Source organism: Ascidia mentula, chromosome 5, assembly GCF_947561715.1.
Source record: "Ascidia mentula chromosome 5, kaAscMent1.1, whole genome shotgun sequence".
NCBI classification, from domain to species: domain Eukaryota; kingdom Metazoa; phylum Chordata; class Ascidiacea; order Phlebobranchia; family Ascidiidae; genus Ascidia; species Ascidia mentula.
In genome coordinates this window covers 16,479,308-16,495,050 of record NC_138570.1, presented here as the reverse complement: position 1 = coordinate 16,495,050, position 15,743 = coordinate 16,479,308, and the positions used below count along the sequence as shown (strand labels likewise).

The 15,743-nt window shown below is 37.7% G+C and overlaps 3 protein-coding genes across 5 annotated transcripts; 2 read left to right on the top strand and 1 right to left on the bottom strand.

Moving 5' to 3' along the window:
- Window positions 1–730: 730 nt before the first annotated feature.
- LOC145901478 (uncharacterized) lies at window positions 731–6,283 on the top strand. Of its 3 annotated transcripts, XM_082989175.1 has the most exons (8): window positions 1,291–1,425; window positions 1,767–1,822; window positions 2,906–3,052; window positions 3,516–3,651; window positions 4,052–4,129; window positions 4,452–4,624; window positions 5,067–5,292; window positions 5,627–6,283. In XM_082989175.1, the coding sequence occupies exons 1-8, from the start codon at window positions 1,399–1,401 to the stop codon at window positions 5,924–5,926; spliced, it is 1,143 nt and encodes a 380-aa protein (XP_082845301.1). In that variant the 5' UTR covers window positions 1,291–1,398; the 3' UTR covers window positions 5,927–6,283. The 3 variants fall into 3 exon arrangements, with proteins under 3 accessions (XP_082845303.1, XP_082845301.1, XP_082845302.1); XM_082989177.1 differs by lacking the exons at window positions 1,291–1,425; window positions 1,767–1,822 and adding an exon at window positions 731–839 and having other exon boundaries at window positions 5,627–6,282; XM_082989176.1 differs by lacking the exons at window positions 1,291–1,425; window positions 1,767–1,822 and adding an exon at window positions 2,482–2,579.
- A 504-nt stretch (window positions 6,284–6,787) lies between these two features.
- LOC145901477 (UDP-N-acetylglucosamine--dolichyl-phosphate N-acetylglucosaminephosphotransferase-like) lies at window positions 6,788–10,205 on the bottom strand. The gene is made up of 5 exons (XM_082989174.1): window positions 8,874–10,205; window positions 8,356–8,573; window positions 7,877–8,108; window positions 7,475–7,663; window positions 6,788–7,264 (listed from the first exon to the last, which is right to left on the bottom strand). Exons 1-5 carry the CDS (start codon window positions 9,140–9,142, stop codon window positions 6,958–6,960), a joined length of 1,215 nt encoding a protein of 404 aa, XP_082845300.1. The 5' UTR covers window positions 9,143–10,205; the 3' UTR covers window positions 6,788–6,957.
- A 296-nt stretch (window positions 10,206–10,501) lies between these two features.
- Window positions 10,502–14,991, top strand: LOC145901474 (protein artemis-like). Its single transcript, XM_082989170.1, has 9 exons — window positions 10,502–10,955; window positions 11,296–11,594; window positions 11,949–12,031; window positions 12,089–12,183; window positions 12,246–12,377; window positions 12,541–12,734; window positions 13,147–13,341; window positions 13,913–14,062; window positions 14,609–14,991. The coding sequence occupies exons 2-9, from the start codon at window positions 11,322–11,324 to the stop codon at window positions 14,756–14,758; spliced, it is 1,272 nt and encodes a 423-aa protein (XP_082845296.1). The 5' UTR covers window positions 10,502–10,955; window positions 11,296–11,321; the 3' UTR covers window positions 14,759–14,991.
- The last annotated feature ends 752 nt before the right edge of the window (window positions 14,992–15,743 follow it).

The following is a 15,743-nucleotide window of genomic DNA, read 5'->3' as shown; positions in this document are numbered from 1 at the left end:
ATCTTGATGTACTTAAGTGCATCTTGGAACCACATTGCAAACTTGTATAATGTTTGGATCTAGAAAAGTAGAGAAACACGTGGTTGCACTGTTGTTAGTTATTGGTGTAAGTATAGAGGTAATTTTTATACATGATTACTACAGTCGCATATTTTAGACGCACGCTGCATTACTGAAATCTGAGGTAAAAATTAAACAAATGACAAAGTGACCTCGAAACTTCTTCAGTTTTTGGTATTAGAATTACACAATTTTCAGCTCACGCAACGTGGCATCCCAATCATGAAAAGTATGTAAGATGCCTATAAAAGGGAATACCTGGTCAGCACAAGCACGTCACTGACCTATGACGAAACAGTAGTGCCATTGTTGGGTCACAAAAAGGTGTTTATTGTTTACAACGATCGGATTTCGCAGGTTTTGAGTAGCGAGGAACTTTAAAAATGTCGCCTGGACATAGAATGGGGGTGGACGACCTTCGTCGCGCCAGTAGGTCATGAGGCCGCGCCACCAAGCCGTATCCATGACAACGGTAGTTGAGATCTGGAGCCGCTATTGTTTTGTCACCGGCCCTGGAATTCCAGATTGTTGTCGGCGCTTTAATCGAATTTAATTTCGCTCGAATCGCGATTGAAATATGAGTAAGGGCGCGCTTCACCACGCTATTATGCCCCCTCCCACCGATTCCCGAAGATCGAAGCAAAGAAGGATTGTTGTCCGATTATTACGACAACAATCGTGAGTCGGGTCGACATCGAACGTCGCGTTTGTTATATCTGCTGCTTCTGTTGCTGATCCGTTTCACGGCTGCAAAATCGTCGAAAGATTTCCTGACAAAGGTAAGGTTCCTAAAACGTAAAGTACCACCGCAGACTGAACACAGTATTTCGTATATTTTTTAACGAAAACGTTTTTGGGTAAACTTTCGTTGAAATAATGGTGAATTTAGGAGTATAAATAAAAAGAATATTGCAAAACTACAACAAATCAAAATTTATCAAAGCATATTTCCGTTCCTAAGTCCTCTAACGAATATTTTGAGTTTTAGGACTTTTGACAATCATTATGTAGAAAGTTGATCTGAGGTGTTACTCACCAATAAACTGTAGTAACGTACACAGAGACGTTTATTAGTGTGGTTAACTACACAATGGTCACACGTTTGTTGCTAGTCATTTTGATTTGGTGTCGGGTGACACGGACAAGGAGTGTTGGTTAAAAACAATCCAGCACTGATAGGTCACTATTTGGCGTCCCCTTTGTTACATAACAAAACTCAGACTGAGTTATCGAATGGATCGTGGCGATTCATTGCGAGTAGTTGCAGTAGCGAGTTGATTCGGACGCAAGATTATTCTACTGGTGTTGGTGCTGATTGCACGAAGATTTTTAAGTGCAATGGAAGATAAAGAAAATCAAACCACGGTTTGCAAGTTGCTAAATCTATAGAAATCTTATTATTAAAAATTTCATTAGGATCTCATAATGTTTTAGTACGATACAACATGTTACTACTTTAACGCCTTAAGTCTTTTTGATCAAAACATGGGCACCGTATTAAGTAATAGCACCATAGACACCTCTGGTATAAAGAGTTCTATAAACGTCCATGTAAAGGCGGTTAAAGGCTATACAAAAATATTATATTGTTTCAGTTGTCTCGATTAAAGTTTTAACGACTCTATTACGCCATGTAGCGGCAGTTGTTGTTGTTGTTGTTGTTGCTGTTATTTTCACTTGACTAATATGCTATTGTTTGCTTAAAGCCCATGTCTACACCTGAGCCGGTGCCCCGTCTTTTCATTCCTACAACGTTTGAAAGGTATAACCGAAAAGTAACACCTTATCAAATGTCATAAACTAACAGCACCCTGAAGGTGAAAACAACGTTTATATCTTGCCAATTCTAAAACAAGTTTAGTTTAACGTTGATGGTATTTTGGTTCCGGGGAGTGCAAATAACTATATCAATACACTATAGCGAAAATTAACCAATTTCGTAAAGTTATATTTGAAATACCGGGAAGTTGAACCTTTTTTACCCAGCAACAAAGACACTTTTCATGTGAGTGACGTTTTAATTTCACCGTGGCTTGTCGCGTTGTTATGCAAACAACTTACGCGCATCTGACAAAGTCCAAATATTTATCATACAACCACTTTAATAGTACGATCTTCGCCGTACTTTGCTACTTGCAAGTTAAACACGGCGTGTGCGTCTAAAGGCCGCAATCGACAGGAGCCGGTTGAGTGAAAGCCAAACAACTGCGGTTGGGCGAGAATTAACAAGTTTACGGGATCTGAGGGGCACTCGAAAACCGCCGCGCACTCGTCCCATTGTTCCGGCCTCCAACGTCCCAAAGCCGCAAAAAGGCAGTTTTAATTTCTCGGCGTCCCCAGGCCACTTAAGCGCGGGCACTGGTGCGTGACGTTGTAAAATACGTCGGTCGACTCGTGGGTTGGATTCATTATTCTGTCGCACCCGTTCGCTTATGAGGGATGAGCTCAAAATACGAAAATCAGAAGTGGAACGGTGTGGGTTCAAGCAGCCCCAGTGCCGGTCTGCACAATAGCATTACGTAAGTAACGACATTTATGACCTCATAATGCAGTGGATTGAGGGCGTGCAGATGTTAGGAGAGATCGTTGTGGAGAGTTATGAACCGATATTGTTGTGTGCGATGACATTCACCTTGGTTTACTCGTTCTGTGCGCGAGAATTTAAGTAAGTTTCGGCAAAAAACGAGCCTTTAACGCCTAAAATCACCAGCGATATCTCCAACTGACGTTAGGTTGATATATAAAAGCTTGGAGTCCCCATGAATTTTCAAACGATCAACGCAAAAGACAATATTTGTCGTATTACAAAGCTTGTGGTTCGATAAACCTGCTCGTTATCATGCAGAGAGTATCTACCTGTTATGAGCAAACTCAGCCCAAGAGGAAGCATGACATCATCAGCTCTGACGACATACCACTCCACGAGCCCTACTCACCAGAGTTGGGACTGTGCACTTACAGACGTTCTTAGCGTCCTGCGCATACAATACAGGTATATGTCCTTTTAATTAGGTATTCAGTTAATTGTGTTTGTTGGATGTTTCAACAGTAACGCACCCTCTTGTATGCAGCATATACTGTGTCCAATCATAAGCATAAAGTCGGTGTAAAGTGTTTCAATACAACATGTCTTATTGTGAAGTAATAAGCTTTTGTTGAACAATTCAAGACAAAAGTTGGGATCCTTTGGAATGACACATACGAACTTTTTTTTACATTGTTTCGCTTTCCGCTCATTGTTAAATATTATTGACGTCACAGCTTTCATTGAGCACCTGACGTTTCCAAATTCGGCTTTTGTATTTTCGCGGGAATCAAACACCGTAAAAAACAGATATGGACACGATTAAAAAAATGTGCTTGATATTAATAATTGATGTAACGGAATGGCGCCAGAGGTTTGAATCGAAGGAAGGTTCACGTGACCAGTTTCCGGATGAGTGCGTTTACTTTAGAAACGACGATGATGTGATGTTGTTTCTCACCGATGCGGACAAGATCAAGCAGCTCCAGTACAGCACAGCTGCTAAGATGGAGTGGAACAGAAGAGTGATCAAGGAGGAAATGGACTCCGGCATTCACAGTCCGCCGGTAGGTGGCAGTATTTACATATTTTACAGATGTGATGTTGTTTTAGAAATGGGTTCAAATCCCGGTGTTGTGAAAAAATAAAAAGAAATAAAAAAATTTAAGAAATGTGTCGGTCAAACGCCCGACCCTTATAACATGAAAAAAAAGATCGGGATTCGTGGCCAGGATAACAAGGGTTCGAATCCCGGTGTGGTCAAAAAAATAGAATGTGATAAAACGTTGTCAGATATGCCTTGTTTCACGTTTGTTTCGGAAACAAGCTGTAGAAGTGGGACAATTGTGACGTTAAGGACGTAGCCATCCCAAGTAACAACGACTTGGACAAAATCTTATCTACACATATAATTTAAACTCGGGTTCCATAAAACTGAAAACAAGACATGTTTTGTGTTGTCACCAGAGATCACGTAGAATCGCAAAGGAAGTAGCGATTGACTACATCAGAAGATACTTGGACGGAGAGGAAGAGAGAATCGATGTAAATTTAATAGGATAGTATACATTTTTAACAGCTTTATTTATTATTTATTTAGTTTTTATTTAAAAACAAAAAGTAAAACAAAAAAGCGATCTTTTAGGTCGAAACAGTGGCCATCTGTCTGCAGTTTACAAAAAAAGTAAAACGTTTGTAATAGGTGAATGCATTTGTTTGGTTTTCAAACAAAATTCGCCTCTTTTTAAAGTCAATTGACGGAAACGTAATAAACTTGAGGTGAAAGCTAATCAGTGTTTGCGAAAGGATGCACCCTAATGTTAAACATACTAAACAAAATCTCAACTGTGTGTTTACGTCACATCAGATGCTCCGAAAGATCCACGCCCTCCAAGCCGATAAAGATGAAACCCTGAGCACTGTGATGGAGTTGGAACGGGAAGTGAAAATGATGAAGGACGAAAATCTGAGGCTGAAGATCGAAAACTCGGCTCTCAAGGACGACCAGGACAAGATGCGAACCGAAGAACAAGTGTTCAGGTTATAAGCTGAGTGTTTGTTATTGTATCAATAATACCCGAGCAGTTTCAGTCACACATTCTTTAAATAGGAATTTTAACTTACTGCCTTTAGATCACCACGACCAGGTTGATTAAAATAAAAAAACGACTTCTTCATGGGCACCTATAACTCGACAACCCTTGGTTTTTATCGGTGCACATGTCACGTTATATTTCATGTTTATTGGTAATTTGCGTAATTACTTGCAGACCAAAGTGATTGGATTTGATTGATTTCCAGGGTCCATTATGCAAGGCAAATGAAAAATCCAAGCCACTATTTGCTATTTAACAATAACGCTTGCATAAGAGTCCATATTTACATCCATATTTAATTTTCGTAGTTATATTTACTATTCGTAAAGCTAAAAACCCGTATATTTACTTTTTAACAATTTAACTAATTTATATTTTAATGAAAGGGGAGACAACCAGAGTCTGAGGTCTGAAAACCAAAAGACTCGCGATGAGAACGAGATTGTTAGAGGAGAGAACACCAAACTCCGGGATGAGAATAAGAAGTTGAGGTTGGAGAACCAGGATCTGAGGAACGAGAACGGAGCACTCCGATCCGAGAACCAGAAAGTCCGATCTGACAACGGGAAGTTGAGGGATGAGGCTGGAGAAATGAGGGGCGAGAATTTAAAGGTGAGTCGGGGAATTTGCCCCAAATTACTCCCCTATTTCCAATCCGGTATTAATAGATTTAAAGGTTTATGAAGGGTGATTACGTCAAAGCATAAAAATCCAAAACAGGACATTAGAAATATTTTATTAAAAATATGTACAATAGGTGTACATACACCACACAACATAAAACGAAAGGTGGAACGTACTGCTTTACAATGCCAGTGCCTCAGATATGCTTTCAATTTAGGCTGTATATCAATTTGGTAAGGCAAGTGTTTAGGTTCTGCACGATTGCTAAATCAATTGCGTGGCCGAACGTGGAAAAATGTACTTACCTGTGGCCGTTCATTAGGTTCGTGGCGAGAACCAAGCTCTCCGCGACGAAAATCAAGAACTGAGGAGCGAAAACTTGAAACTGCGTGACAACAACAACTCTGTGCGCTCGGAAAACGAAAGATTCAGATGCAACAACGAGGCCCTCCTCACTGAAAACAGGAAGATTGTACGCGAGAATCTGGAGCTTCATGCACGCGAAGATGAGATGAGGATGTTGGTCAACGTCCAACAGAGCCTCCTGGCTGGCAAGACTACGACAGGAGAGAGGAGTGAGCTTGGAGGAGACGGACAAGCAGAAGAGGAAGAATCGATTTAATTTCACATCCATTCAGCCAACTTTTACTGATTTGTTTTTTATAATTTCGGAGAGCGTATTTTTAACGGCGTTTAGAGAATTTAACGGTAAAAAGTTACAATTATATATTTGAACTACTGGACTTCAAGCATGCAAATACGTATTTTATTAAATTCCTGTGGTATTTGCTGCTACAGGCCGCACTGTAGCAACACCAAAGGGTAAATGTATCTTGCAGTTTGAATCGCGCAAACTATATTGTAAATACCCAAGCTAAACGATGAATATTTTTGTACTTCTATGTAAATATTGGAGTTGAATGTTGTTCACTTCTGCCTATGCCAGCACTTTAAAAATAAAATTGTGAAAAGAAATTGCTCAAACCTTTACTGGAATAGAATCACACGCATTAGAATATATAGCTTCACAACCACGCGACACGGCGTCATTAATTTCCTCCACAAACGATCATACAGTTAATGACTCTGTTGCATACACACATTTACACAACAAGTGCACAAAGCAGCCATCTTGGGTGTGGTATACAGCCTTGGCCAACTTCGCTAAAGAATTTGGAAATGTATAATTTCCTCAAACCATTCTATTTAAAACCAAACAAATTTAATGTTCGCATTGTAAATTTCCCCGCTGTTCACAGCCACAGGTTGTCATACGACTGGCCATCAATTGACGTCACATCCTCTGTCACCGAGCTTTGTTCTGATTAACTCATAAGTGCGTTTATTTCGGACAGTAATGCAGTGACTTGTAATAACGACATCAACGTTATCTCGCATATACTTGCAAAGTAGGCACGCCATTCCTAACGGAATTCAACAAGCGTGTGAATGCAAGATATTGGTGACTAAAACAATTTTGAACACAGGTAAACTATACGTATAATATGTTTCCAGCGAACAGCAACAGCTTGGAAAATACAAACACATGCACAACAATAAAATAAAAAGGCTTCTTCTGTGCAGATTGTTATTTTAACTTTAAAGGAAAAGGCGAAAGCAATGTATCTGGAATACCCCCTTTTTCCCTGTTGTTCAATCATAAAACATGGCGCTAACGCAATATCGAATATAAAAAGCCAAACATGAGCAGGCAACTTGAATTGACAACATGAGTATCGTCAAAGTACGTTCGTGCATTGGACCAAAAAACTTCAACACAAAGTTGTTCAGTGTCAGGTTATTGCATTCAATCATATCTTTGTCCTCGCCAACATTTCTTTTTACGTCAACTACTCTTGCCAGCTCGGCCACACGAAGTATGAGAGGGCCTGGAAACCGCATTTCTGATGATTTAAATGTAGCTTTGCTCATTCCAACTAAACCAGTTTGTTTGTTGAACCTGTGGTAAGAACATACAATCAATAGGTGTCATGAGAAAACCACAGGAAATATTCTATAATGCTTCTGTTATTACTTTATCTACAAAGCTGAAAAAAATTGCTAGACAATAATACTTTGTATCAGGTGTGGTTGGAACATAAGAAAAACACCAGCTGGTGCGATTACCATTAACTCAAATAATACTTCTGAGTAATGAAATAGTATTTACTTTGGAAGTCGATGCCTTGGGCAAGGTATAAAGTGAAAAAGCTGTGGAAGGGAATACAAAAAGTTGGCCACTTGTGGTATGAAGAACAAAATCATAGTCTTGCTAAAATGTCCAAGAATGCCGACAACAGCAAAAGTCATCCCGGCAAAATAACAATAGGTGTCCCCAACAAAAACCTGTGATGGATACCTAAAACAAAATATAAAGTTACAAGCCAATTTGAAAGGCACCAGTTCTGCCAACAAGAGTAAACCCTATTGTTCTAACTATTTCAAATAGTAAAATCTACTAATTTTCTAAACAAGTGCTTGAAACCAACACAAATAATTTTCACTTTTTCTTGAATGATAAATTAGGTTTCCTTATATCTTAATCACTAAATTTTAAAAACTATAAACACACCAGTTATAATATAGAATTCCCAGAGATGATCCAAGAAATGGGAACATGAAGTACAAGGAGAAAAGATGGTAAGTTGAGACTGGTCCGGATAACTCAATAATATTGTGAACAATTATTGAGGCACATATTACCACGGACTGGCCAACTTCAAGTCCGTTTATACCCGACAATATGTTGATTGCATTCGTGCAAAATACAGCAAGCATTCCCATGTATACATAGTACAGAATACCTGAAATACAGAAGTTTAGCTAATTTTACTATTATGTTGGCACCTTACAGACAATATTCTATATGCAGCAAATTGCCATAAACATGTTATAAAGTACAGGATTGACCTTTCGTTTCAATACATGCTTAACTTAAATTGTGACCCTAACCAATTTGAACACACATACAACTCACAAGATTGTTGCTGTATTTTAGTTTTTTCGTTTAACCAAGTTAGCTGAATTATTATATACACAGACACAGCTTACCTAAATCCAACTCCCCACCCAGGATAAACCTGAGAGGTTTAGGCACAATAATGTAAGTGTTGCTTATGTTTGTGTAATACACCATTAGCAAAGGAAGTGAAGCAACCGTTGGAAGGGTGAGCTTGTGACGCCATTTAAGGTTAAGAACATCATCAGCGAAACCGAGAAACACCATGCAACAAATTGAGAGGAGTGCGCCAATAAATTGAATAAACTCCCTGCAAAGAAAACACTGTAGATAAGAAAACACATAACAAGGTGGGCAAGAAAAAATGTTTGTTGTGATGGAATGTGATAGAATAATTTACTTCTTGGTAATCTGACTTGGATATATTAAACTGGTTACAAAGCACACTATGCAATAATTAATTAACAGCTTTATTCCCTGAAGATAACAATACCGACCCATAGTGAGGATAACATTATCAAGTTTATTTTAAAGCTCTTTAAAGGACTATATAGTTAAACATAAGAATAGTGCATGCTGTTTTCACAAAAACACAAGGACAAAAACATACTTTTGATTAAAATTCAGACTTCCATTTCCATCAGAAGTCATATCCATGAATGGTATTGGAATGAAGAAAAACATGCACACAAGAAATACACCTCCTGTGACAACACCAAGTGCTTCTGGCACTTTTTTGTCTGATGTTTTGCTCATATCTCTTCCAAACAGATTAGCAGCGATGAAAAGGTCACAAAATGAAGGAATAAGCTTCATAGTCATAAAGAACCCAATGCAAGCCACCATGCCATTGATCAGCAGCGTAGTTTCTGGTTGCATAGTGATGACAAAGTGATAACGTTTCTCGCAAAGAAAATAGGGAACACTATCCTGATCTGCCCAGTAACATAAACATTAACTGACAGGATATAACTGGCAGAATTGAAAATCCGACGAATGCTTTAAATCCAGTGAAAATCTTTCCACAGATTGTGTATGAAACGTTGTAACCAAGTTTAAACAGAAACATCAACACCTGCTTCATGACTTCAAAGAATTTTGATTGTAGAAATTCAACACATTATATTATTGCCAGACTAATGACCTAAAAAGATATAACCAAAGTATTGATGAACCATATTATCCAAAATTCAGTAAACTCCCAACACATATACGTAACACATAAGGAGATAATAGAACTGAGCTTATAAACACTTCTTAAATATCAAAATATGTAACAACAATCTATGGAATGCGGTTACTGACATAAGGCCACATATTTACAACAGTTATTACATTCCAAGCAGTTGCACAACCTTGAGATTTTAGAGCTTGAAGAAAAGAAACTTGATACATATACACCGAGAATATCATGCGTGGTATATTTTGTTACAATGTGTTGGATATAAATAAATTTCAGCCCACACCAACATATTACACAGAATAGTACTTTCTCAGTTCAGATGTACATTACATGTTTGCTTTTAACATGTCTTGGAATCTGTATAATTATCTGCAGATATCTGCAACTCTTCACATATGTTGTTGGGGGCTATTAATGTTCTGTTTTAATAATTTTCAATTATATTCCCATGGTTGGTCGACTTTGGACTATAGGCCTATACAAAAACGAAAAACGACACAGTTGTTCAATAAATTTAAGAACGGTACAACGGCATCCGATGCTACTACAACATGAACTTTATCTCATCTACTACTACCCTAAAAAACAACAACAAGATCAAAAACCTATTCCATTGCTAACTGCGACGTCAAGGTGCAGTGCAGACAAATGCAATCTGTTCCTTGACACGTCAGAGTCAGACGTCACGTCGAGCTATACCAACCTATTCAGGCATAACGACGCGACTAGCAACAGGAAACACAAAATCGCATCATTCGAATTGAAATGAAAAGCGTCTCGGCGCACGATTTAAGTATGTGCCTTGTTGTTTACGCTACCAGTAACTAATCCGTGTTGTTTACGCAAAATTGTCTCTTATTTTTCCAAATTATCCAAGCTTCTTCGAGAAATCTAGCATCATGTGATACGACATAATAATACTAGTAGCGTACGTCATAAGAAAGTTGGGAGAAACGTCTACAGGTCCATCGGCCCATAAACATGTTTACGACTCGTGTGCCATTTTTGTCACAAGTTTTCTTCAAAAAAGTAAAAACCAACATTTACATAGGAGTTTGCGAGAGGACATGCAGCGACGTAACAGTATGGCAAAACAACACAACAGTAACTTGCTGTAATGAAAAATGTTGCGTGCCACGTCCATGCGCACGTCGAGGGCTTCAGAAAACGGCGTATTTTTCTGTGTATTTTGGATAAGTGTGTACAGTTACATGACGAAAATTAGTTTCCAGGCCTTATATTAGGTGTATTTTGTTCATATGCCATAAGTCCATACGAGGAGGATATTTACCGAAAAGTTAAAACCTTGCCTAAATCCGCCTCGTATAAACTTTGCACTTTTACACCAAAATATCCAATGCATTTAAAAAAGTAACTATTGCAAAAAACACAGTGTTCTCACAATAATTCAAAAAAAAATTTAAATCATTGGTTAGCAACAAAACTATGGGAAATTACCTACCGGTTATTTTTTACGTCTTCTAGGGCTGAGAGGTTTTCATTTTTCAGGTAAGTTTGTTTTCATTTTTACGGTAACTCTAATAATGTATGATGTTTTATCTGCCAATGTTTTCACCTAATTTTAAAGTTTCTGTCCTGTTCTCGTTAAGTCGTAACTTAAAAGTTCTATTTATGCTCAATTGTGTCACAGGCTTTTGTAACTACTTTCTTTCTTTTAGCCACAGCAATACAGCCGCCAAAATGTAAATAAGTAAAAATATACCCTTACTAAACATATTGTTTCAAATCTTACCTGATTGAAATGTTGCAGTATGGCATATTTGTAATGCATGGCTTTTAAATGATTAACAGTTACAGTCTACTGGATTTTCCTGTTTTTTTCTTGCAGGAACAACTTCAATACATTTGTTCACAATGAGTTGTTTTGGTGGTAAAATGAATCTTTTCCAATTTATATCAATTGATCGTTTTGACAAATACAATTTAAATTCTGGCGCATACTTTCTGTCTCATTGCCACACAGACCACATGGTTGGACTGGATAGTGAAAAATTGGCAGAAAGGTTGCGCAACAATACTGAAATAAAACTATATGTTTGTGAAGTGACAAAAATCCTACTTCTTACCGATCACAAATATTTTCATTTGAAGCGTCACATATCTGTTTTGCCAGTTGAAGAGCCAAAGGTAAATAGTTTGCATTAGTTTGATGAATATTGAATTGTGATGGTACAGGGGTCAATAGGTGATTATTCATGACCAGAGATTTATGACCAGATATTACAATACAGATGAATGTAATTAAACCTTTAACATTGCTTGTGTTCAGTTTGTTTGTGTCTACATTAGACATGTAAAATTTAGCAGCATACTATTCTATACACAAAAATGTTTGCACATAAAGTCATTAATATTTTGACATAATTCTAAAACTGCCACACAATATTAATAAATTGAATATAGTTCTTTTATGAAATAGAGCTTTTCCAAATTAAAATTAAACCCTTTGTTTTTGTGGTAACTGTTTGGGTTTTTCCATAGATGATCAATATTTTGGATGGTAATGAATCCCATGAGATCACTGTAACATTACTCTCTGCAGGACATTGCCCTGGTTCTGTCATGTATGTTTTGTGATAAAGCCTTGTTTTCTGTGATGTGTATTTAGTATATGTTTTTAGGTTTTTGTTTGAAGGTATTGATGGGACGTGCTTGTACACTGGTGACTTCAGACTGCCAAAAGGTTCTGCTGCCCGAATCAAACATCTTCATTCAGGTTTGCTGAAACCAATTATTAAATCATGGCATTAACATAACTCCTTATTTTAAACTGTTAAGGCTCCAGGAAAAAGAGAATTGATCACCTTTATGCGGACACAACATTTTGCATTCCTGAAGCTAATTATATACCTAGCAGAGAAATGTGTTTGGAAAATCTGAAAACACTTGTGCAAAACTGGATTTCTCGAGGTTATTTGCTAGTGATGTAATTTAAAATCCCTTTTCTAAAAAGGTTGATTTTTTCAAAAAAAAATACTCTAATTTGCATTGAAAATGACAACAACAGAAACGTATGTTAAGGAAAAAATACTGGTCATTACCTATTAAACTAAAATATTTTTTGCAATTTTAGGTAAAAATCATGTTGTGAGACTGAACCTGAGTGCTAAGTATGGGTATGAGTATCTCTACCAAGCTCTACACAAAGAATTTCGAACAAAAATATACTGTGCAAGAGCCCAGCACTATCGTTGTCTACCTGACATTGCTAAAATACTTACCACAAATCCGAATCACTCCCAAATTTACGCATGTTTCAAGAAAGAGGTGAGTGTTTTTTGATTATCCTAGCAATCCATGCAATATATGTTAGGCATTTGCATATTGGTTGTAAAAAAAGGCTCGGCCGCGTTGGCATTTTCAGATGATTCTATTTTGGTGTCGTTATTTGTGCGTTAAATTAGCTGCAGTTTTTGTTTCGATTAATTCCGTTTTCTTGCAAAAATCTTAATCACAGTGCACAATTTAAAGCGTTGTTTAAATAAAAGCACATTAAATGTTGGATTCTTTGTCAATATTCAGATTCTGGCACATTTATTGTTGTATGTTAAGTTTATAAACATTAATATTGGGCAGTATTGATATTTTGATTTTAATCCACGAAGTCCTTGATTGTTATTGCTAATTGCTTTGTCATTAAGTTGGCGTAATTTTTTGACACTTTGACATTTCATTTCAGAAAGTAAACAACAAGGATTGGAGTCAGTGGCAGTCAACTGATAACGAAACCCCCTTGGCCAGAGAGGTGAATATTCTTTCTGTAACCCTCAGTACAATGTACTTCACACATGATGCTCTTCCCGATGACGTCACCGTTCGAATCAGCGAAAGAAGCTACAGGCTTTGTTTTTCCTTTCATTCTTCCTTGAGCGAGGTCAGTGCTGATCTGCTACGGTTTGACAATGACGACAATATTTCTGGAATATTGGAAATATTAAAAAATACTAATTAATTTAATAATTTTTTTTTAAACACGAGCTTTCGCAGCAGTTTTTCCTCTCTTCATCGGATGTAAATAGCTTTAATCAGACAACGCAGAAGTAATACCATGCTTTCGCATAGCAAGGCAGGATCGCCCCACTGCGCAGGCCCTTTTGTATTTGGCGATCACAGCTCTAATATTCTGATCAAAAGGTCGCCTGACAAGTTGTGCGCTTGCGCACCAGTGTACCTTGGCCACATTATACCCCGTGAAGCCACTGAGCTCCTGTAGCTCAGTTGGTAGAGCGTTGGGCCTGGTTAGCCCAGGGTCGTGAGTTCAAACCTCACCGGAAGCTTGATTTTTCAGATCTCGCTCCGACTTGTCGGGAAAAGTGGCTGATCCAGCTTGGCTGCGAAGCCTGCGAACCTTAGCTTTAATCATTTTTTTTTATCAGTACCAATAAGACTGTCTTATAATGTGATTTACTGTAAAAATTTTAGATATCACCGTGTGATTTTTGCAGGTTTGTGACTTTGTGCGTTACGTTCAACCTCGCAACGTCCACGCCAATGTCATTCCACGTGCCGGGGAGACTTTCAAAACTGTTGAAGATCGTTTAAAAATTCTTTGTAGTCTGACGCATGATGAAAACACAGTAGATGGAAATAATGAGGTAAATTGAATAGGAATGTAGTTTGTTTGATTGTGAAAATCAGAAGAATTAATGTAATGTTTTGTTTAATTACCTTTTTTGGGATATTCTGACCGTCGTTGCTCTACACCAAATCGCAGTGTTCTAAAAAGGGTTCCAAAATAGCATAAAGGGTTCAGTAAGCTATCGAATTCTAGGCAAATAAACTGCTGAATGTACTCGCTAAACCTTTTGCCAACAGGCGCACGAGACTAAACCAAAAAGGAAACAAAAAGCGTCGATATAAGTGAAAAACCGTTTAGTTTACCTTGGGTTCTTTATCAACTTAAGTAAGGGTGTTCGTGGACAGAAACGTTGGGGAAACAATGCCTTATAGAATAAATCAATTTGAGTTTGTTGATTTTCCGACTATAGATACTTTTTGCGGTCATATCTCACGCCTATTAATGCTATCAAACCCCTGATTAAATTAGACACCAGGTTCAAAATCGAATGCTTGCAGAAGTCGTTCCCCTGTTACAAATATAATCTCAATGTGCGACGAAGACTTATTTTGTTTGTTTGCAGCTTGAGTACAGAGCTATCGGCAAGTTGTCGAATTCCGGTGAAACCACGAAGTCTGAAAAGAAAAAAATGTCGAAATCCCTGACTTTTGAAGACAGCGACTCGGATGAAGTTCCAACGTTTCCATCACGGAAGCGAAAACTCCAAAATTAACTGAGACGCCAAACTTGCTGTTCCGTAGATACATTGAGTTTAATCAAAACCAAATTAGCACTTAAACGGCTTTCAAAAAAATGATTTCATCAAATTCTTGTTTATTTTTTTATATGTTCGCCCGTTGTCACTGTGAATTTTGGCCTCAGAATCGAATTTCCTAAAATCATAAAAAACTTTATTTTTGTTAAGTTTTTGCATTGCTTGTTTTATTGAAATTATATAGTTGTTAATTTAAATAAAAGTTCGTACGTAAAGTTGCGTATTTTCTGACGGGTCCTAGGTCGTATACAATTTGCACTAGGATGTGCCAAAACAGAAAAGATTCGGATCTGAATACGGACACCGAGTCTTAATATACTGTCATTTGTTATTCAAACTGGATTCTACCGAATATTGGCCGCAGATATAAGGCCTAATCCGGACCGGATATAAAATGACGGTAAATATTCAGATTCAATGTTATTTGCACCTGTGTATGAATGTTGTCTCTTATCAATTACTTTAACAACCAGGTTATTAAATCGACTAGAAGTTCATGCAACAAATTTTGTTTGCTCTCTCTATCTATAACGGCCTACCGAAAATTGTAAATGACCCAAATCATCATTGTATTTTGCCTGATGACTAACAGATACAAATTGACAAGAAATGCACGAATTAAAATGACATGGGCACCGTACAAACCCTTATCAAATCAAGAGCCAACCTAAAATGTGAAGCAATATCGCTGTTGTTGGGAGGCGAAAAACTAGTTTTGTCAAATATTGGAATTGCATGTTTCGGTTATGTAGGCAAGGCATAAATTTGCATCATAACGCCTTGTTTACCACTTGAGAAAAGGTGCAAATTTAATTTCACAGCGCAAAACCCAGTCGCCTTCCTAGCTTGATTTCAGTGTTTAGTATAAGGGCGAGGCCACGTGTTTCCGCGACTGAGCTGCGAAATCTGTGGTTCTGTAAAGTGTTAGACATGGCGTTGGAAC